Source organism: Lagenorhynchus albirostris, chromosome 8 (assembly GCF_949774975.1).
Source record: "Lagenorhynchus albirostris chromosome 8, mLagAlb1.1, whole genome shotgun sequence".
Lineage (NCBI taxonomy): Eukaryota > Metazoa > Chordata > Mammalia > Artiodactyla > Delphinidae > Lagenorhynchus > Lagenorhynchus albirostris.
Genome location: NC_083102.1, coordinates 12,076,898 through 12,099,053, shown reverse-complemented (window position 1 = coordinate 12,099,053; position 22,156 = coordinate 12,076,898). Strand labels below are relative to the sequence as shown.

General features: G+C 41.9%; 1 protein-coding gene across 1 annotated transcript; it reads right to left on the bottom strand.

The window, feature by feature from the left end:
• Positions 1-9,360: 9,360 nt before the first annotated feature.
• On the bottom strand, positions 9,361-14,960 carry LOC132524097 (probable inactive serine protease 58). Its single transcript, XM_060155938.1, has 5 exons — positions 14,921-14,960; positions 13,952-14,108; positions 12,011-12,261; positions 9,920-10,056; positions 9,361-9,510 (listed from the first exon to the last, which is right to left on the bottom strand). The coding sequence occupies exons 1-5, from the start codon at positions 14,958-14,960 to the stop codon at positions 9,361-9,363; spliced, it is 735 nt and encodes a 244-aa protein (XP_060011921.1).
• Positions 14,961-22,156: the final 7,196 nt, after the last annotated feature.

Sequence of the window (22,156 nt, the reverse complement as noted above, 5' to 3'; positions counted from 1 at the left end):
AAGCCTTGAAGAAGAACGTTGTAGGTGTCACATTTTCTCCTCCTTCAGTGTCATTTATCTCCTGCTAAAGAACCTTTTACATTTTCATGTAACTTGCTAAAGGAACATAGACAACATCAAGTTATTAATTTCACCTGCTCCTCTAACTCAAAATGGAAATGAATGATATTACATGATGATGTTTTGGGGCCTTGAAGAGGATTCTCTCAAGGGTTCTCCATAAAAACGGGATCCCCGGGAATGAAATTGACAGGAAGTTCAAGTTCTTATTTGATTTACATAATCAAAAAACCAACCAAAAAACCACACCAACAGATCTGATAACAGTGGACCGATGTGAGTCAATGTGCGAAAGTATCACAGCCTCCTCTCTCGCTCACAGACCTGTTAGTTATATTAACTGTTTCGATGCCCCTTGAGCGGAAGGGAGCTGGAGAATGGACTCTATTCTAACACTGAGAGGCTTCGAGCTTATATAAAAGTGACCAGTGTCTATTTGCCTGGCAACTTGTGCTCCACGGACAAGAACATAGCTTAATTTTTTGAGGGAACCTGAATGAGTTCTAATTGGTGGTGGGGGGAAGACATGGTCCGTGCCAACCTCTGATCAGAGTGGGGCTTATAAAAATTGAGCGATTCATGGATTTTTTTTTTTTAACCTAAGTCTTTCCTAGAGCAATTCAATGGGGCTCTGGATTTATTTCCTTATTTCCTATGTGTACTGTTGCTGGGGGAGGTGCACTTTTTAATCTACAACTGGTAGAATTGCTACAACTATGACAATCTCTCCCTGGCCTGTGACCGGAGGGCTTTCGTTGTAGAAAACGCTAAGAGGAAGTTGACAGAAACTTCCTTTAGTAAATCTAATGCATGAGCACATTGCCGAGATCAGTACTACCAACACAGGCTTGAACTGCGCTGGGTGGTAATTTCTATTATAATCCCATTCAGTTCTTCAGCTTGGCCCAAGTCAAAAGAGTAGTGGGGAATGATAGTGTTCGATTATTGGGTAATCAGGTGGTAATGCCAATTATAGTTACTGTTCCATACGTAGCCTCCTTACCAGAGCAAATAAATACAGTCCTTCATTCTTGGTATGCAGCTATTCACCTAGCAAGTGCATTTATGTTGTTGTTGTTTAATGGCTTTATTGAAATATAATTGTCATATGATAAACTGCATATATTTAAAACGTACAATTTGATGAGTTTGAAAGGTTTGTTAAACATGTGATTAAATTGTCACCACAACCAAGATAATGAACATATGTATCACGCGTAGAAATGTTTCCCTTTGCGTTACCTCTCCCTCACTCCACTTTCTGCATCCTTGCCTACACTAGACCACTGCCTTCAGTCACTGTAGATCTGTGTGCATGTAGATAAAACTGGAGTCATACTGTACGTATTCATTTTGTCTGGCTTATTTCACTCAGCTTAATTATTTTGAGGTTATCCATGTTGATAGTTGTATCGAACGTTCATTCGTTTATATTGCTGTGAAGTATTCTATTGTATGGCTATACCACAACTTTTTTTATTTAACATTTTTTATTTATTTATGTTTACCCATTTATGATCATGGCAAGTGCATTTTTGTACGTTGTCTTTGAGAAGTTCAGAATTACTTAGCTTTCATTTGGCAGAAACATCAGTATATATTTCACCTCCAGAGCAATCATGATTGCTCTGGCCCTGTACCTGAATGTAATCTTTAAGGGACTTGGCAGTCTCAAAGGGTACCATACTGGTCTGCTGTATTGATGATATCCTGGCGATAGGACCAGACAGCAAGTAGCAAGTTTCCCAGATGTCTTGGGAAAACAGATGTATGGTAATGAGTAGGTGATGCAACAAGTAAAAATAGAATCACCTGCTTCTGCAGTGAAGCTTGTGGGTGTATGATTGGTTCCTCCACTGAAATGAACGCATTGTTGAAACTTGTGCTCTCTACCATTAAGAGTGATGTCCGAAGGTCTCTAAATTTTATGAGCAACATATATCTCATTGGGATATCATGCTCTGAGCCATTTAATGAGTGATCTAAAAAGTTGCTAGTTTAGGGAGAGACTAAGTCAGAAAAGATTCTCCAGCCTGCACAAGTTGAAGTACAATTGGTTCTGTTTCTTGGGTTTAAACTCTGTAGCTCCAATAGTGCTAACAGTATTTTTAGCAACCTAGATGAAGTGTATGACAAAGCCTAATAAGAAAATCAACACAGAGATCCCTAAACTAGGTAGCAAAGTCACGGTAGCTTTTTGAGAAATAGCTTCTGGTTTGCTACTAGGGTCAGGTGGAGATTAAATGCCAGACTGCCGACCACCTGTTGACCATGATACTTGCTCTAGGTGGGGCTACCTTCCTCTCCTTGTCATTAACTTGGATATGCTCAGTAGCATTACATTCTCAATTAGAAACGTAAATGGAACAGAGGTAAATCAGGCACTGAGTGTCCAAATTAGTTGCATAAGCAATTGCTCTGGGCAACCTTTCCTCAATCCACACTTACGACCTCAAAGAGATTTCTCCCTGAACAGTTCGCTGAGGGTGAAAAGACTTCACCTTGATTATGCATAACTTTGGTTGATATATTGGTCCAATTGCACGTGTACTGTTGTGATATTAAAACCCTTCAGAGGGATGCCATGAAGGAAAAAGGAGAATTGAATTCTTCTCAGGAGACAAAAGTTCAGTCAACATATCTGGTTCTCTTTCTTGAGGTCAAGATTTATTTGAATTTCTTAGGAGTGGCTGGTGGTCTGCCCTGGTAGGCACTCAGAAAGAGCAAGATGGGGGAGGGGATAAGTTATTTGAGGAAGAATTATGTACAAGCGTTTTTCAAGGTCAGCTTGGAGCAGGAAAATGTGTCCCATGAGAATTCTCACCAAAATGCTCTCACTGCAGAAGACTTTAACGATCAGATAGACAAGCCGGTCTATTCTGAAGTCCTTCCTCATTGTTCTGAGTGGTTTTTAAATGGCTCTACAAACAAAGTGAGCAATGGAACCAAACGGAGTGTATGCAGAGACTTCTTGCAAAGACCCAGTTTGCCAGTGTCAGTGACCAATCTCACCCTTAATATAATGATGACATATCACTGGTACCTCAGGTCTCCCACCAGCCATGTGGTGGGAGATGAGTTCCTTTTTGTCATAGAGGGAGTAGCTATTTGTTCTCACTGCACATGACACATTCTATTTTTTTTTGGCTGTGCCACGTGGCTTGTGAGATCTTAGTTCCCCGACCAGGGATCAAACCCACACCCTCAGCAGTGAAAATACATTGTCCTAACTACTGGACCACCAGGGAATTCCCGACATATTCTAGATTTGGATTTTCTTTCTTTTGCCATCGTCACTCTCAGCACCACCATCCTTGAATCCCTTATATATTCCACAAAAATGGAATGTACTTTCCAACCAAGGAAGTTACCTTACAGTGGTAGCAGTGAGACAGTAGGCTGATGCCCATGGAATTCAGTGACCTTACCATCTGCTTCATCACCTGGGATCAGTTGGCTTTTTAAGATATCAGTATGATCTGTTGAAACTGTAGCACCATTTCAAATGGAAACATCTACAGAGGCTGAGGTGCTTTCCTCCAAAAACCATCTGTTTCTTCCAAAGCAAAAAAAAAAAATTCAACTAATAACATACATGAAGGTGAAGTGCTCACAATAGCACTGAATAATCCACACACAATGTTGCTGTTCAACACCACAAGCTAGGCTTTATTGACTTAGAGGTTTTAGAACCCTAGTGAGCACAAGATTTACTGCTGGAACTTCTGCTTCCTGAGAGGAGTTCTCTTCTTGCCTAGCTAGACCGTAAGGGTGTAATAGTCCACTGGTAATGGCCACAGACAGAACTCTCTAGAACTCGGTTTTGTTTTTGTGGTTTTGATCCTCAGTCAACTGACCAAAGGCCACTCCCCGTAGAAAACTATCAATTAAAACTCTCAGGTGGTAAATGGAGCTGCAGAGGTGAAATGAAAAGAAAAGGAAGGAAGAAAAAGGCAAGAGTGATAACTGGGGGAGAATGCAGTTCCCGGGGCAGCTGGCATAATAGAAAGAGCCCACGTGCAGGTATATTGGCAAAATCCATCCTGGACTCCCTGTTCATCTGCTATGTCCTAAGCCCCGGTTAACTTTTGTATTAACCTCTCAGAGCGCAAGTCCCTACTGAGAATCCTGCAAAATGAATGTCCAGAGTCTCTGTCTGGTGCTGAGAGTTGTGTGGGCAGGGAGAAACCAAGCGCCATTCCTCCAACAGCCCCCCTCCTTAGACCTTCTCCCTTCCCTGTGACTTCTGTGTAGCGCCATCCTTCTCAGACTTCCGTTTGCCGTGTGTAACTTGCCAAAAGCACATGCTATTGAGTTCTGTGCAAGTAGTAGGGGTTTTGTCGCCCAAGATGGCAATCGAGTGGCCTTTTTTTTTTTTCAATAAGTCAATGGTCGATTCGTTAGAGAGGACACAATTGCCACTCCATAAATTCCAACTGCCTAAGGGGTATGTAGTTTGCCATCATCATCATTAGGTGAGGAGGGAGGGCTGCCATGTATAATCACAGTACAGGTAGGTACCAGTCACCCACTCTGTGGGGCAGGAGTGAGACAGGTATGTGCGATGCAACTCAGGACACTGATTAGATTTAATTCTGAGGCTGGACTTGGGGACAGGTGGTGTCATATGGTCTAGAATTCCCATCATGAGAGCTCAGTTGTTCGGGACGGTATTTTCAATCCAGGGTATGTAGTTAATGATTCTGGTATAGATGCCAACATCGGCTCTCAAAACACATCCATCTACAAAAGTCAGGATTCCTTGAAGTACCCCATGGCACAGGGCAGGGGCAGCTGTGACTTCCTGCCAGGGAAAAGGAAACTGGGTTATCCTTCTGGCAAAGGACACAATAAAATGGGAAAATTAAGGCATGGAGAGTACATTACCTTGCAGGGCAGCCTCCTTCCTGGCACGATGCCCACGCACATCATACTATCTCTGATGTTGTAGGTTTTATAGGCTTCACGGCACTCAGTCTTGGAGATTACAGAGATATTGACATTCTGCAGTGAGTCAGGGTCCTTGTCTAGAGGAAAGAAATAAATAGAACTTGAAGAGTTATGAGGTACCAAACTTTCTTTTTTCCTTTCCCTCTTTTTCATCATATTTCATCTCCTGGTAGAAAGGAAGAGTTCAAACACTGAGAGAAATCACAGCTATGACCACTAAGACCATAGGAAATGATCAGATTAACAATTTCTCATGATACAAAGTGTCTATCTACTTATAAAAGAGATTAAATTCTTGGAAGTTAGATGTAAATATAAGACATTTCTGCGATGAAATGAAATAAATTACTTAAAACATTTCTGGCAATTCAAAGGTTTAAAAAGTGTCCTTTGAGTTGGAATCTTATTCATTCAATTTTATTTTACTTTTTGAGCTTCCATGCTTTTCATTTGTCCCATATTTTACATTAATCACTGTCTCCTTTCTAATTTTTTAAATTGAAATATATTGACGAGAAACACTTTATAAATTTAAGGTATGTAGCGTATTGATTTGACACATTTGAATACTGTAATATGATTGCCTTTGTGGCAACAGTTCACCTCTACCACCTCACATAATTATCATTTCTTTTTTGTGGTGGGAAAAATTAAGATCTAGTCCCTCAGCAAGTTTGATTATAATACAATATTGTTATTTATATTCACTATACTGTGTATTAGATTTCCAGAGCTTATTTATCTACTAGTTGCAGGTTTGTACCCTTAAACAAGGTCTCTCCTATTCTGAGAGTTTGAAGGAATTTAGTGAGCTATAAGCCTAATTTTTCATTTAAAATCACTCAAAAAGTGGTTTTCTTAAACCCATAAAACTAGGATTTGAAACTAAGTCTCTTCATTCCTAATTCAAGTTATTTCCTTTATATCAGTAGTTCACACATACTATGAACTGTGCAGACCCATAACAAAATGTTTCCAATCTGCAACAAAATGAGAAAAACAAGAGCAAAGTAGTATCTCCACAAATGTTAGTTTTCTTGCCAAAGATTCCTCTTTAGGAGGAAGTATTTTAGTTTAAGATTTTGTTTTTTTTAGTGGGTGTGTGTTTATTTGAGTGTCTTTATTTGAAAATAATATATTAATTCTTTAAAAGAAAATGATTGAGATTCTTTGCCTTATTTTCCAGCCCAGCAATAATTGTATAGCTCCACATTTCTTTTGGGAATTTTTTTTTGGAAATGCTTACTTAACTACCTCATGAGCCGGATCAAAATAAACTGCACTTTTTTGTAAGTTACATCTCTTTTTGACTCAAGTGACATACCCAGATGAATCAAACATACTGCTTAACAGTAGGACTTCGCCTATTTCCAAAACTCAAATTGTCTCTCAAAGGACAAGGAAATTCTACATTTTTTTAAATTGGAGTATAGTTGATTTACAATGTCGTGTTACTTTCTGCTGTACAGAAAAGTGAATCAGTTATATATACATATACACTCTTTTTTAGATTACTTTCCCATGTAGGTCATTGCAGAGTATTGAGTAGAGTTCCCTGTGCTATACAGTAGCTCCTTATTATTTGATATATAATAGTGTGTATATGTCGATCCGAATCTCCCAGTTTATCCCTTTCCCCCTTCCGGCCCCCCCGACCCCCGGTAACCATAGATTGTTTTCTACATCTGTGATTCTATTTCCGCTTTGTAAATAAGTTCATTTGTACTATTTTTTTTAGGTTCCACATATAAGCGATATCATATATTTGTCTTTCTCTGTCTGACTTCCTTCGCTCAGTATGACAATCTCTAGGTCCATCCATGTTGCTGCAAATGGCATTATTTAATTCTACTTTATGGCTGAGTAATGTTCCATTGTATATATGTACCACATCTTTATCCTTTCCTCTGTTTATGGACATTTAGGTTGCTTCCATGTCCTGGCTACTGTAAATAGTTCTGCAATGAACATTGGGGTGCATGTATCTTTTTGAATTATGGTTTTCTCTGGGTATATGCCCAGGAGGGGGATTGCTGGATCATATGGTAGCTCTATTTTTAGTTTTTATAAGGAACCTCCATACTGTTCTTCATAGTGGCTGTACCAATTTACATTCCCACCAACAGTGTAGAAGGGTTCCATTTTCTCTACACCCTCTCCAGCCTTTATTGTTTGTAGATTCTTTGATGATGGCTATTCTGACCAGTGTGAGGTGATACCTCATCGTAGTTTTTATTTGTATTTCTCTAATAATTAGTGACGTTGAGCATCTTTTCATATGCTTTTTGGCCATCTGTATGTCTTCTTTGGAGAAATGTCTATTTAGATCTTCCACCCATTTTTCGATTGGGTTGTTTGTTTTTATGTTATTGAGCTGCATGAGCTGTTTGTATATTTTGGAGATTATTCCCTCATCAGTCGCTTCGTTTGCAAATATTTTCTCCCATACTGAGTTAATGTATTTTGTTTTGTTTATGGTTTCCTTTGCTGTGCAAAAGCTTTTAAATTTAATTAGGTCCCATTTGTTTATTTTTATTACTCTAGGAGGTAGATCATAAAAGATCTTGCTTCGATTTATGTCTTAGAGTGTTCTGCCTGTGTTTTCCTCAAAGAGGTTTATAGTATCCGGTCTTACATTTAGGTATTTAATCCATTTTAAGTTTATTTTTGTGTATGGTGTTAGGGAGTGTTCTAATTTCATTCTTTCACATGCAGCTGTCCAGCACGACTTACTGAAGAGACTGTCTTTTCTTCGTTGTATATTCTTGCCTCCTTTGTCATAGATTAGTTGACCATAGGTGTGTGGGTTTATCTCTGGACTCTCTGTCCTGTTCTATTGATCTATGTTTCTGTTTTTGTGCCAGTACCATACTTTTTTGATGACTATAGCTTTGTAGTGTAGTCTGAAGTCAGGGAGCCTGATTCCTCCAGCTCCGTTTTTCTTGTTTTAGAGGATGTTATACTGGGTGATATAAGCCAGAAACAGTAAGACAAATACTATCTCACTTAAATGTGAAATCTAAAAATGCCAAATGCATAGAAACAGACAGTAGAATGCTGGTTACCAAGGACTAGGGGGTGGAGGATATAGGGGTATGTTGATGAAAGGATACAAACTTTCAGTTGTAAGATGAGTAAGTTCTGGAGGTTTAATGTAAAGCATGGTGACTAGAGTTAATATTGTTGTATGGTGTACTTGAAATTTTCTAAGAGAATAGATCTTTTTTTTTTAACATCTTTATTGGAGTATAATTGCTTTACAATGGTATGTTAGTTTCTGCTTTATAACAAAGCGAATCAGTTATACATATACATATATCCCCATATCTCTTCCCTCTTGTGTCTCTCTCCCTCCCACCCTCCCTATCCCACCCCTCTAGGTGGTCACAAAGCACTGAGCTGATCTCCCTGTGCTATGTGGCTGCTTCCCACTAGCTATCTATTTTACATTTGGTAGTGTATATATGTCCATGCCACTCTCTCACTTCATCCAAGCTTACCCTTCTCCCTCCCCGTGTCCTCAAGTCCATTCTCTAGTAGGTCTGCGTCTTTATTCCCATCTTGCCCCTAGGTTCTTCATGACCTTTTTTTTAGATTCCATATATATGTGTTAGCATACGGTATTTGTTTTTCTCTTTCTGACTTACTTCACTCTGTATGACAGACTCTAGGTCCATCCACCTCACTACAAATAACTCAATTTCATTTCTTTTTATGGCTGAGTAATATTCCATTGTATATATGTGCCACATCTTCTTTATCCATTCATCTGTCGATGGACACTTAAGTTGCTTCCATGTCCTGGCTATTGTAAATAGAGTTGCAATGAACATTGTGGTACATGACTCTTTTTGAATTATGGTTTTCTCAGGGTATATGCCCAGTAGTGGGATTGCTGGGTCGTATGGTAGTTCTATATTTACTTTTTGTTTTTTGTTTTTTGCGGTATGCGGTCCTCTCACTGTTGTGGCCTCTCCCGTTGCAGAGCACAGGCTCCGGACGCACAGGCTCAGCGGCCATGGCTCACGGGCCCAGCCGCTCCACGGCATGTGGGATCTTCCCGGACTGGGGCACGAACCCGTGTCCCCTGCATCGGCAGGTGGACTCTCAACCACTGCGCCACCAGGGAAGCCCTCAATAATTTTTGAATGAACAAATGGTGAGGATGTTGCTAAATTTCTCATCATGTTTACAGTTTATATGATAAAGAGATCAGGGGCCACAGCCTAAGTTTTTAGTGTCATTTTTGTTTTTAATTAATTCTGTTCAAGAACAAGAAAGATAGAGCTGTGGATCCAGTGTAGAAATCAAGAAGCTACTGCACTGAAGGGATGGAGGGACAGAGGAGCCTCAGTAGCTTTCAATGGTGTTTATGATCCATCTTGCATAAGGATTAACTTCTGTGAAGAATCCTTCACTTCCCAGGGTGACACTTCCTTTTGCCCAAGTCAAGATGCCATGCAACCTCCCACCGCAGATGGCTGGAGCTGCTGAGACTTCCTGCCAGAGAGTGGGAACAGGAGATCAATAGTGCTTGGTCCTCATGGAACAAGAATTAATTGCAAGAAGTGGCACATTATAGTAGCAGAAGCATCTCACAGCCTGAAATCATTTTTCTTGAGAGGTGACAAAGCTCTCTTCACATCCACGCAGGGCTCACCTCTCTTGGTTTGAATTTGACCAAACTGAGAGCAAGTAGGAGGAGAAAGGACAAATGGCTCTCCCCCCCCCCCCCCAAATCTCTCCCACTGTTAAAGGAAGGCAGGGGAATTGATCAGAAATCCAGAGACTGAGGAGAAAGAGTAGAAGGGCTCCAGGCCTCCTTGTTGGGCACCATTTGGTTTCCCATGGGCACCTCTCCTCGTCATGGACCCCTTGCTATCTTCCTGTCTGGGGAAGGGAAAGATACCTTATTTTCAGATAAGTTCTTTAGAGGTTGTCCCACACACATGATGTTTATTGCCATTCTTTCATCCTGCATATTCTGGCACTCATCGTGGGGGAGAGTATATTGGTTTATCCAAGTCAGCTTGTCAGGGTCACTAACTGTGGGGAAGAGAAATGAAGGCCAGGGTTACTCTCCTTATCACATCTACTCTTGTGATCAGCCTCTATTTTGTGAATACATTAATACCCGAGAATATTTATGGCAGGTATCAGACATTCCATCCTTCTTAGAGTCCCCTGTTCAGTATCTCTGTGTCAGAGCAGTGGATTCAGAGCATTATGTGAGCCTTACGTCAGATATCATCAGATCTATAATTCTCTCTGTAGCGTGCATAACTTAGAAAGCTTGAAAAACCCACAGGAAAATTATGAATGATTGTGAGAAGAGAGAGACACAAAGCCATTGTCCCCAAGAAACCTTCATTTTTGGCACCTACTTCATCATCTTTACATTTAACCATAAAGGTAGAAAACTACCTTTAATGTGTCTAAACATGCTTTTTTAGTGAGATAATTTATAAATGGATTATTTATAAGTGTATGTGAGTGTATATGTATAAATATACATATATATTTTCCCCTAAGAAGTAATATTGCCCATCTCACTAATAGCAATTGTTACTATACTGTTAACCTCAGGATGCAAGGAGTCTAACCAAGGCATTATATAATTTTAATCTCTGGTAGAGAGTAACAAGGAGGAAGGAAACAAAAAATTAACCAGAGATTGCTCAGGCTAAGCCTAGTGTTACTTACAGAGAAGGATTTTTCTTATATATATCCAATCTAACGTCTTAAAGCAGATTAGACCAGAAAATGTCAAGTCAGAAAAGAACAAGATGAGTTATGTTGTTTTAAGTTTTTGTGGAAATTGAACTGAAATACATAGAACAAGCTAGGTGAAAGTAACCTAGTTACTTGAAATAATGAACTCAATACATATTGGGAGGCAGGCACCAGAGAGCTTGTAGAATTCGTTTGTCACTATGATTCTGACATGCAGAGCCTATGGGATAAAACATTTATGTAGTTTTATTTTGTTTTCAAATGCTGTGTAATGAATTACTTTGTAAAATGTGATACAGTTACTTTGAATAAGACTTAAAATCTTCAATTTGTTCAGAAAATATGTTCACTTAGATTCCCTGGAATGTTGCTTCTAAATTGAAAATGAAGTTGCCAAATACTGAGAATACAAAAGCTCCCACTTTCTACTTTTGTTTTCATGAAACAGACTGATAGACAAAAGTCTCCCACTTTTTTTTTTTTTTTTTTTTTTTGGTACGCGGGCCTCTCACTGTTGTGGCCTCTCCCGTTGCGGAGCACAGGCTCCGGACGCGCAGGCTCAGCGGCCATGGCTCACGGGCCCAGCTGCTCCGCGGCATGTGGGACCCCCGGGACCGCGGCACGAACCCGTGTCCCCTGCATCGGCAGGCGGACTCTCAACCACTGCGCCACCAGGGAAGCCCCAGTCTCCCACTTTTTATTTTTACAGAACATATGAATTGTTCTGTAACTACCAGAGAAGGGTTTAAACCTGATTAACACCCATGACAATTTGCCTCAGTGAACAGGCTTTGGCAAGCCAATCAATCAATGCCACTTTTTAAAGTCAGCAAATCAGACTCGCCTCCAATAAACATGCTGAGTGCCAACCAATCAACAACAATCTCACGCGGGTAACCACGCCTCTACAGATGACGTCAATTTTCTTAAGACCCTGAAAGTCTTCTAAACCCTGTACGGAAAGCTTCCCACAAACTCCATATAAGCCTAGTACTCTGCTCCTTGAGACTGTTGTCTGCTCAGCATTGCTCTTCTATAATAAGCAATAAATTTAGCTTTATCAGTTCATTTCAGATATCAAGTGGTGGTTCCAGCATCCTTTGATAATACTGAAAGAGAGTATAATGGTAGTGTAAGGCCCTGCAGTAATCCCTCTAGGGTCAAGAGCATTACCTCATAGCAGCTATTTCCTTCAGGTATATCTGTCCACGTTCCCCAGCGCCAAAACCTTCTCAGGATGAAGAACACAGAGTCAAAAAACACTTACGGTTTTTATATTTACTCCAGGTCCAGGTTGGGATAAAGCAGGAATTATTAACTGGTAAGGGTTCCATGGCTATGGCTATGGTTCCCACTTGGTTGTTGAGTGCAGCAGCCTTAGACAGTTTTATCATCACCAAGTCATTGTTCAGAGATCCTGCGTTGAATTCAGGGTGGGGCACCACCATTGAGTAATTCCGTACCTGCTCTTTCTTATTTTTGATGTTGGGTTGATAAACTCCCAATCGGATTTTAACACTATGGAAGAAAGAAGGCAGGCAGTTGGAAAAGAACAGGGTCACAGAACGTCAGAATTGCAAGAAGTGTCAGAGGTGACCTCCTCCAATCATCTTAATTTTATCTCTTAGACCTAAGAACTCAAGTGACCGGCCTTGGTCTGTAAAATAGTAATAATAATAGTTTATAGGACTGTTGTGTTAGACTCAATGTATAGACATAAAACCTGACATGGTATCTGCCACCTAGAACATACTCAGTGCAATCTAGTTGTGATGATGGTGATGATGGTGGTGATGGTGGTGATGGTGATGATGGTGGTGATGGTGGTGATGGTGATGATGGTGGTGATGGTGGTGATGGTGGTGATGGTGATGATGGATGATCTGAATGAAGAGGTAACAGAGATGGCACCACAATGCATCATTGCCAAGGTTGTTGCCTGCGCTACACTGTCTCAAGCAACTCTTGAGCAAAGCGTATTGTACCCTTTGTTTCTGGATATTCTTAGGCCCTTCCCAGCTCCTCTTGGGCCCATATCATTGTATTTACCATGTGCTGCCTACATTCATTATAGATTCACAAGACTCTTAGTAGTCTATCAGGACTCCCATTTACCATCTTCCATTACATTTCCTGGACAAATTAAAAACCCACAGGCTTCTAGTGTCAGGAGTCCAGTCACGTAACAGGCACAGGAGCCACTGCCTACCAGAAACAGTTCATGCATTAGGCCTGGCTGAGAGAAGAACATCCAGTTCACCAGCTCCAGTTCTTGGAGGGGATGAACTGTCTTTATTTCCTTTGTATTTCTCGTTAACACACAGAGCACGGCTTCAATCTGGGTCTGAGTAAACTGTCTTGAACAACCAGATGGCTAAGAGTTCTGAGTTAGAAATGACCCTTATATACTCCTGAAACTCTGGCTAGGTCCCAATCATACAACAGTTTCTCACACACAGCAGAGACACTGAGGTTTGTAAGGGACAGCAGCATCTCGTGCAGAGCTCCTTTGCCCTTCTCCTGTTACCTGCATCGCATGGCTTCTGCTAACACTTGGACCTCAGCCTGTGAACACCCACCCCTACTCATTACACTCACTCAGCACTGGTCTCTCAGTTTGGCAAACACTCAATTATCTTTACTGCTTCAGAGACTCTGTACACTATTCCCTCTGCCAGGAATTTTCCCCAGGATTTATTCACTTGGTTACATCCCCCTCTTCCTGTTGGTCTCATCTCTTCAACTAGGCCTGACATGATCACCCTAAGCAAAGTAGATATCTTGCTTTATTCCTGTATTTTTCAGCTTGGCACTCTTTTTAATGTTTTATTTGGGGACATGTATTTGTTTGGGCTTACTTCCTCTACCAGAATGTGAGCTCCATGAGGGAAAACGAATTTCTGTCTTGTTCCCTTGCTGTTTTTTCAGTGCATTAAGCAGTCCCTAGAATATAGTAAATGTTCAATAAGTATGTTGAATGAATGAATATTATTTACTCTCTGTGAGAAAGAGTCTTCTGACAGCTTCCTCTTCATCTCCTCCTAAACCACCCAAGTGTGTATTATTTTCCCCGTTGGGAAGACGACCCTCTCTCTTCCTGGGGCTTCTAATTCCCTAGGATGCCATTAGAACTTGCTGGGATGCCTCATCAGACCTGATTTTGTTCGAATAGAACCCTCATGGCTCCCAAGAGCAAACGGATACTTACGGTAAGGGGCAGCGAGCAGTGGTCAGTAGCCACTCAGGGTGAATGAGAGACCCCACACAGGGTTCCGGGAAGGACTGAAGATAGACCATGTAAGGAATAGTAAAATCTTCTGCTACGTTCATCTTCTCAGTGTTAGAATCTTGGGCCGGAATGACTCCTAAAGAATCAGTGGGGTCACAGGTAGAAGGAGAGACAGGGCGAGAGGTGAGAGTTGACTAGTTTTTGCCACCTTAAGGTTTTCAAGGACAATGTCAAGGTCTTCAAGTTATTTTTAAATATTCTTTTAAATCAAAGGGCAATCATGCATGTCACCTGAGCTCTACACATGAAGAAAACTGACACATGTCTTTGCTTGAGATGGAGGTATATTAAAGTTCTATGAAACTAATGCAAAGGCTTATCTGAGGCTGATCAAAAACCCTGATGGGCAGTGCTGTGTATTATAAAAATGAAAAAAAAAGACTTACTACTTTAAAAATAATAGTTTAAATTAACTTTTGCCAGGAATGAAAGGAAAAAGTTAAATACTGCCTGACTTTGGTGGTGAAAGGAGTGGAAAAGCTTGGGATAGGGCCACAAGGCTCTCAGAGCCCCTGACCCAGCCCCCCTTCCTTTCGGGCACTCACTCCTCCAAAGTCCATCTGCCCAGAGAAAGGGAAGATGTGCTTTTCTGGTGTCTGTCCAGGAGACTCGGCAATCTAGGAAATCACACGCTCAAGAGTCCTGGGAGAGTGCAGGGGACTTCTAGTGACGTATCCTAACATGCTCACAGGCACCGGAGAAGCTCAGAGAGACTGCTGGTGGGGTGAGCTGTGCATCGAGAGTGGTTCCTTTCGTTTGCATCAACAGTTACTTGAAGGAAATGCCCACCAACTCCTCTCTCTTCAGTTGTGGCTAGCTACCTCCCTCTCTGACCCTCCCACACACCACCGCATCTCTGCCTAAGCAGCAACAAGACCCCAGACTCACCAGCTGCGCTCATGAGTGCAAAGATGAGATAGCACTTCATGGCAGGCTGGGATCTCGCCAGGAGCAGACAAGTCAGATCAAGCTGTCAGCTGTCTCAATCTTTAGTCCAAGCGTCCTTGGCAAGAACAGCCGGGGTGGGGGGGGGGAGAAAATATTAAGTTGGCGGGTAGGGGAGAAGCAAGGCTTTTACAGATGTCTTCAACGAGCCCTGATCAAAATCCAGTTACATAAGGCACACCTGAGATCTGTCTCTGATGTGGGTGAAAGGGAAAGGGGCAGACCAAGTCCAGCCCCTGGTGCCTCTTCTCTGACCCTAAAAATCTCAGGAGTACCTGCTGACATTCTCCTCCCTTCTCTGTGACACAGTCTCTTTGTTGTCCTCTCCTCCCTTTGTGACTGTGAACCTCTCTCCCTGCCCTCACTTGCCATCTCCCTTTTCCTCAAGAGTCCCTCTGCCCCTCTCAGAGACTCTTCAAACATTGGGGTATGAAATAGATTTAACAAATCACCCTCCCCTCACCATTTTAGTGACGAGGATGCCGTAGGCCTCGTGGAAGTTAACAGCCAAGTCAGGACTCGGAACGGTGTTTCCAGATTTCCCCTGATGTGTAGAACTATACCTGAGCCCTGTGTTCCCAGAAAACAGCAGTGGGTGAAAAATTCTTGGAAATTCTGTATTCTGAGAAATGGCTCATCACAAAGAATGACCCTTCCCCATATGAGTTTGAAAAGGCTCCGTCCACTCTCTCATGGCTCCCGTAAGACCTCGGATGACTCCTTTGTGGACGTGTGACAAGGTCAGCCACAGACCTTCCCGCCTTTGCCTGAACCACACGGACCCTCCAGCTCCCTATTCTTTCTCTCATCAATGATTAGCTGAGCTTAGAACTGTTTTCCCCCGCCCCAATCTAACTACAACTAGAGATAAACACTTCCTGTTCAGCTAACTGAGAATTCCCCTGATGGCAAAACAACCTCAACTGTTAATCTCCCCACCTGTAACTTGTCTACATCTCCCTACAAAAGTCTTAAGGCGAAAGCATCCTGCTGAGGCACTCTGATCTCCAGATCTGGGATGTTCTTGTTGCAATAATCTGAATAAAATCAGTCTCCCTACCTGTTCAGCTTCTGTGTTTGACACTTAGTACTCTTTTTAATGCACCCCACTCCTTCTTTTTATAAGTTAGCCTTAACTTTCTGACTGCCCCCCCGCCCCGAGATATGTAACAAATAGTGGTTTCAACCACGGATATTGGTCTATAGTTTCCTTGTGTTGTCTTTCTCTGGCTTTGGTATCAGGGTAATGCTGGCCTTGTAGAATGAGTTGGGAAGTGTTCTCCCTTCTTCAGCTTTTGGAGGAGTTTGAGCAGGGTTGGTGTTCATTCTTTGAATGTTTGTTAGAATTCTCCAGCTAAGCTGTCTGGTCCTGGGGTTTTCTGTGTTGAGAGGTTTTTGATTACTGACTCAATCTCTTTACTCATTATTGGTCTGTTCAGATTTTCTATTTATAAAGTGCTTAGAACAGCAAGTTCTAATGGTAAATAGTAAGTGCTATATAAATGCTTGTTAAATAAAATAACTATAACCTTAGGATCCCCATATTTTCCAGGCCTCTGGGGACACATTTTTATCTATGTCCAAATATTGTTTTAAGTCCTTAAATCTTTGTAACATTTCCATGTTTATTAATAGCAATGAGGAGCATAGACTCAGGAGTCAAGCTCCTATAGGTAGGGTTCAATTCCTGGCTTCAGGACTCTCTAGGGCCTTGTCCTGATAAAAACATTTAACCCCTTTAAGCCTCAGTATTCTAATTTATAAAATGGGAGGAATATTAGCACCTAATTCATAGGATGGACATCTTGTTCGCTTCCAGGTTTTGGCAATTATAAATACAGCTGCTATCAACACGCATGAGCAGGTTTTTGTGTGGAGATACATTTTCAGCTCCTTTGAGTAAATACCAAGGAGTGTGATTGCTGGATCGTATGGCAAGAGTATGTTTAGAAAGTTTCCACAGCTTAGATGGAATGTAAATTAAAAAGGGATTAGACTGAGCTACTCAGAAAAAATGGATATTTTTATGACTACATAAAGACTTTTCTAGTTGCATTTTTTCAACAAGGCAGACATTCTTACTTGACTTTTAAAAGTAAGGCTAAAATCATACCAAGATAGTAAATATCTTTATTTTTTAAAGGTCTTTTAAAATTTGATTTTAACACTAAATTTACTTGCCATAAAAGATAAATGATTAAACTAGTTTTCATTTAAATAATGAATTAAATAAGATTTCTAGGGAAAAAAAGGCTTCTATTTGTCTTATTAAAACAAATATTCTTAGATAAATTCATCTTGAGTATACCTTGAAAATTTTTGCTCGTTAATGGGAAAACTAACAGATTATGGAGTATACCAATCTGAAGTGAAGTTACTTCTATCCAGCTTATATATCCCATGTGAAAAAATATTTACATAAGTAGCTAAACTTCCAAGTGCAAATATTGCTTTATTTTACATAGCTATCAAAGGTCCTAACCATGAAGTTGACAGTTGAGAGCCGTCTGAGAGTTTTCAGAGCAAGTGATAAGTAAATTAAATCTATCTGTTACTGTAATGAGATATAGCAAGCAAAAAAACCTTTCCTAATCTCAGACTGTTACCTTTTTACATTGCCTTATTTTTGCTATGAAATATCATGTCTTCCTGGATTTTATTGAATCATGAATTAGGTATTTATTTGTAGTAGATATCGTTTGGTGAGAGATATCTCTTCTGACTACAAAATGGGTTTTTAAATCATAGTATGCTTTCACAGGTCTTTTGATGTTTTTCTTTTGATTATACTTTGGAAGCAGATCTTTGCTTTCCATTTACCCATTCTTTGATCCAGTTTTCTTTTCCTGTGGCATTTGCATTGATTAGCATTATATTCTCTAGTCTCTATTTATTTGTTTTCTGTTTACCCAATCAGAATGAATACACCATGAAGGCAAGGTTTTAACTGTTTTCTTCCCTGCTGTATCTTTAGTGAATAAAACACTGTTAGGCAGGTAATAGGCCCTCAATAAGTTAAGCGGTTGGATAAATGAATAGAATAGTTACATTGTCTCCACTGTACAACATACCAAGTTTATTTAATCCATCTGCTGTTAATGACTATTTGAGTTATTTCCGGATTTTCAGTGTGGTGTAGACAATACATCAGTAAGCATCCTTGATTACTTTGGTGGAGACTGTGGCTGCCTCCTTAAAATCTACAGCTCCTTTTCTTGATAGCTAACCTTATAATTACTCAGTTAACCAAATATATACCAAGTAGGCTGTGTTTATTGCAAAATGAAAAGATTACTCGTGCGTTGATGGTGTGCCATGTAACTTAATTATAAGTTCGACAGCATAATCCTCTTCAGTTATTGGCTCAGGGATGAGAGAGTGACCAAATTCAGTTAAGGAGACACAATATGTTTGACAGCAGCTTCTGGGGAAAAAGCTTCTTTCTCCCTATACACAGGCAAGGGAGACTATGGCTCCAACAGCTGTCTTGATCACAAGGCTTTATCCTTAGGATAAAGCTGACAGTGATGCAGAGGGCAAAGACAGAAATAAATTGGGTCCCCTGATGGCATTTTTGAATTGCTGAATCAAACCATTCTTGCAGTGCTCACTATTTCTAAGCTTCCACCAGTGCATTTTAAAGTACATGTTAAAGTATGAGTTGGACATTCTGTTCCTTGCAACTGAATGATTCCTAAATGATACACTCACACTTACACTTTTTTTTTTTTTTTTTTTTTTTTGCCGCACGCGGGCGTCTCACTGTTGTGGCCTCTCCCGTTGTGGAGCGGAGGCTCCGGACGCGCAGACTCAGTGGCCATGGCTCACGAGCCTAGCCGCTCCGTGGCATGTGGGATCTTCCCGGACCGGGGCACGAACCCGTGTGCCCTGCATCGGCAGGCGGACTCTCAACCACTGCGCCACCAGGGAAGCCCCACATTTTTGTTTTTATAAGCACATTTTAATAGGATAGGATTCTAGAAGTTTAGTTGCTGGGCCAAAGAGCATATAGATTTCACATTTTAATATAATTTCACAAATTGTAACAAGTCAGATTTTAAATAAGAGATAGAAAATGCCAAGATATGCTGAAAAGGGACTATTGGATGGCGTCCAGAAAAATGATTTATTTGCCTTTTCATACTTTACTCTGGGCCTGCCCTGATCTCTCATCTTTTATGTTATCTCACTTATCTTTTCAGGTCTCTGAATCGTCCCTCTACCTGAGGTGGTTAGGTGAGTAGGTGTATATCGGTGGTGGTGATGGGTGGGGTAGAAGAACGTTTCAGAGGGAACAGGGAAATCTTTAAACTCATTTGTCTCTGTAGAGAAGCCTGAGATGTTTATTTAAGGTAGATATAAGGTAACATTTAAAAACAACAAAAAAAGAGGAGTTATATGTGAAATTATTTTAGGCCATAAGCAAACATAAAAGCAATTCAATAACAACTAAGGAAATACACAGGACAGATTAGTTATAACTGAACACTTAAGAGCCCTGAATGCAAGGCTAAGGAATTTGGGCTCCATCCTAGTGGCATGATAAGGTAATATTAAGGGCTCAGGACTGCTCCGTACAAATGTGCCACCCAGAGGTATACAAAGGGATGGAAAATTGGTAATAGGGGAATGTATCTTCCCATACCTTCCTCTTCTGAGATACCGGTTATGGACTGCATACCTGTGTCCCTCACCACCAAAATTCGTATGTTCAAACCCTAACACCCAAGGAGATGGTATGAGGAGGTAGGGCCTTTGGAAAGTTTAGATGAGGTCATAAAGGTGGAGCCCCCATGATGGAATTAGTGCTCTTACAAGAGGGAGATGCTGTTACCTAACACAAGTCTGTGTGCCTGACACAATGAGGCCAAACAGTACCAAAACATCAGAGTTTGGAGCAGAGAAAGGTTTATTGCAGGGCCATGCAAGGAAATAGGTGGCTCATACCTTAAAAACCCTAAACTCCCTGAAAGCTTTCAGCAAAGCCCTTTTATAGGAAAGCTGAGGGAGCAGCGTGGCTAGTTGTTGCAGATTTCTTGCTGTCAGATCCTTTGTTCTTGAGGTCAGGTCGCTGTCAGGTCACGATGTTCCTGTAAACCTCCACCAAAACAAATGTTGTTCTCTGTTCTGACAAGAAAGTGCAAGGTCCCAAGGCTCGACTTTCGCCCTCTGAGGTCCAGGCTCTGGCTAAGAAGAGGGGGTCCCCGCACAGGAGGGTTACCCTGCCCGGGAGTGCTCGTCCAGCACCCAGGCCCCGCCGAAGACGTAGTTCTCCGCTGACGATGCCCTCAGGGCCAGGTCCCCAGACTCTGCCCAGCTGTCATCACTGAGGGAGCCAGGCACCCAGGACCCAGCCAGTGCTCAGGCTCCTCAGGCCACCCAAAGTGGGGCTGGGGAGCAGGTCCTGTGGACCCATGCAGACTGCTGCGGCCATTAGGTCGCAGAGGCAGGGAGCGGGGAGAGGCTCCCCCCGCCTCAAGGCCTGCGCCCGGCCAGTGGGCTGCCGTGGCGAGGGCTCTGGAGCTCTGCAGGACACAGCACCCAGCCTGTCCCCGAGGCCCCCCCAGCGCACCTGCTGGCCCTTGATACACCTCTTACCATACGCCCTGCCCGCCGCGAGGACCACGACATGGCCAACCATTGGCCAAGGGCGACCCCCAGCCGCCAGGGTCTCCTGCTTCTGATCTCGCAGTAACAGTTGCTCAGTAACAGGGTAACGGCCGCGTGCTATTGGCTGCACGCCTGCCCCGCCCCTATTACAATACTAGAGTCAGTTCTCTCAGCCATGAGAGGATACAGCAAGAAGGCAGCTGTCTACAAGCCAGAAGGGGGCCCCCACTATCTCCTGTGTCACCTTGATCTTGGACTTTCCAGTCTCAAAAACCGTGAGTAATTAATGTCTATTGCTTAAGCCACGCAATCTGTGGTTTTCTGGTTACAGAGCACCAACTGACTAAGGTAATACCCATCCTTCACAGTATCACGTTATCCTACTGGGACTACAAACATTTTTACCTTTCAGAACTCCTCGACCTATTCCAATGCTGTTATGCTCAGACCATATTGTATCTTTCATCCTTGATTCATACCAAATACACATAGGAATCATGTACTGGGACCTGTACTCCTAATCCTCCTCTAGATGATCCAAGGAAATGAAAAGTTGCAGGGAACAACATTGAAGAACTAAAGCGGGGTGTCTGTGCTGCCTCTCTGGATAGGGCGGAAGAGAACAGAGAGCACCACCCGTATAGTCAAGACTTTTATGATCTCAGGGTAACAGATCAATTTTCCACAAAACTTATCTGCATTTGCACCTTTTTTTGCTTACAGTTCAAAATAGTACCTACGTTGAGCTGGGGTTTGGGCGGTCTAGTGTGGGACGGGGTACAGATTACCGGCAGAAATCATGCATGCCGTAGCGTAAAATTCCAGATGGAAAACAAGAGTATCTTGGAGAATAAAAGAAATAGGTAGATGAAACCTTGGAAATACAGGATCTGTACTTTTTAAAACATTCTCCATGTAGCCTTTCCCCTAGTCTAGCCTCACAGAGTTTCAGGTAGATTAGAGACAAAGGGAGAGCACAGGGTCACACAGCAGCAGCAAAGCGATGGGATAAGAATGGCTGGGGCTTCACTTCAGCCGCAGAGTGAACTAGTTGAGTGACTTTAGGCAGTTGATTTTAACCTTCTGCATTTTAGTGTCATTATCTGTGTAAAAATATAGTGGTAACAGTGATGGCTAACCTTATTAATCTTTATAGCCCAAACATCCACATGGAGTCTGGTGATGTAGGTGAGCAGTAATTTACTTATTTTTTTATTTTTTTGCGGTACGCGGGCCTCTCACTGTTGTGGCCTCTCCCGTTGCAGAGCACAGGCTCCGGACGCGCAGGCTCAGCGGCCATGGCTCACAGGCCTAGCCGCTCCACGGCATGTGGGATCTTCCCGGACCGGGGCATGAACCTGCGTCCCCTGCATCGGCAGGCGGACTCTCAACCACTGCGCCACCAGGGAAGCCCAGTAATTTATTTTGATGAGGCTGAATGAATGACTAAATAACCTTTCAAATTCCATCTTCATGTAATAGTTCAACTCTATATCCACCCTCTTCTCAGTAGCCACATTGAAGAGAAAGTACACAAACCAAGTAAGGACACTTCTTGGATATATCTGG

Coding starts and splice junctions, on each gene's coding strand:
- LOC132524097 (XM_060155938.1), bottom strand. CDS start 14,960: ATGAAGTGCTATCTCATCTTTGCACTCATGAGCGCAGCTG. Junction 12,262..13,951: donor ACTGCTCGCTGCCCCTTACC/GTAAGTATCCGT, acceptor TTTCTTCCATAG/TGTTAAAATCCGATTGGGAG. Junction 9,511..9,919: donor AGAACTTATCTGAAAATAAG/GTATCTTTCCCT, acceptor ACTCTCTGGCAG/GAAGTCTCAGCAGCTCCAGC.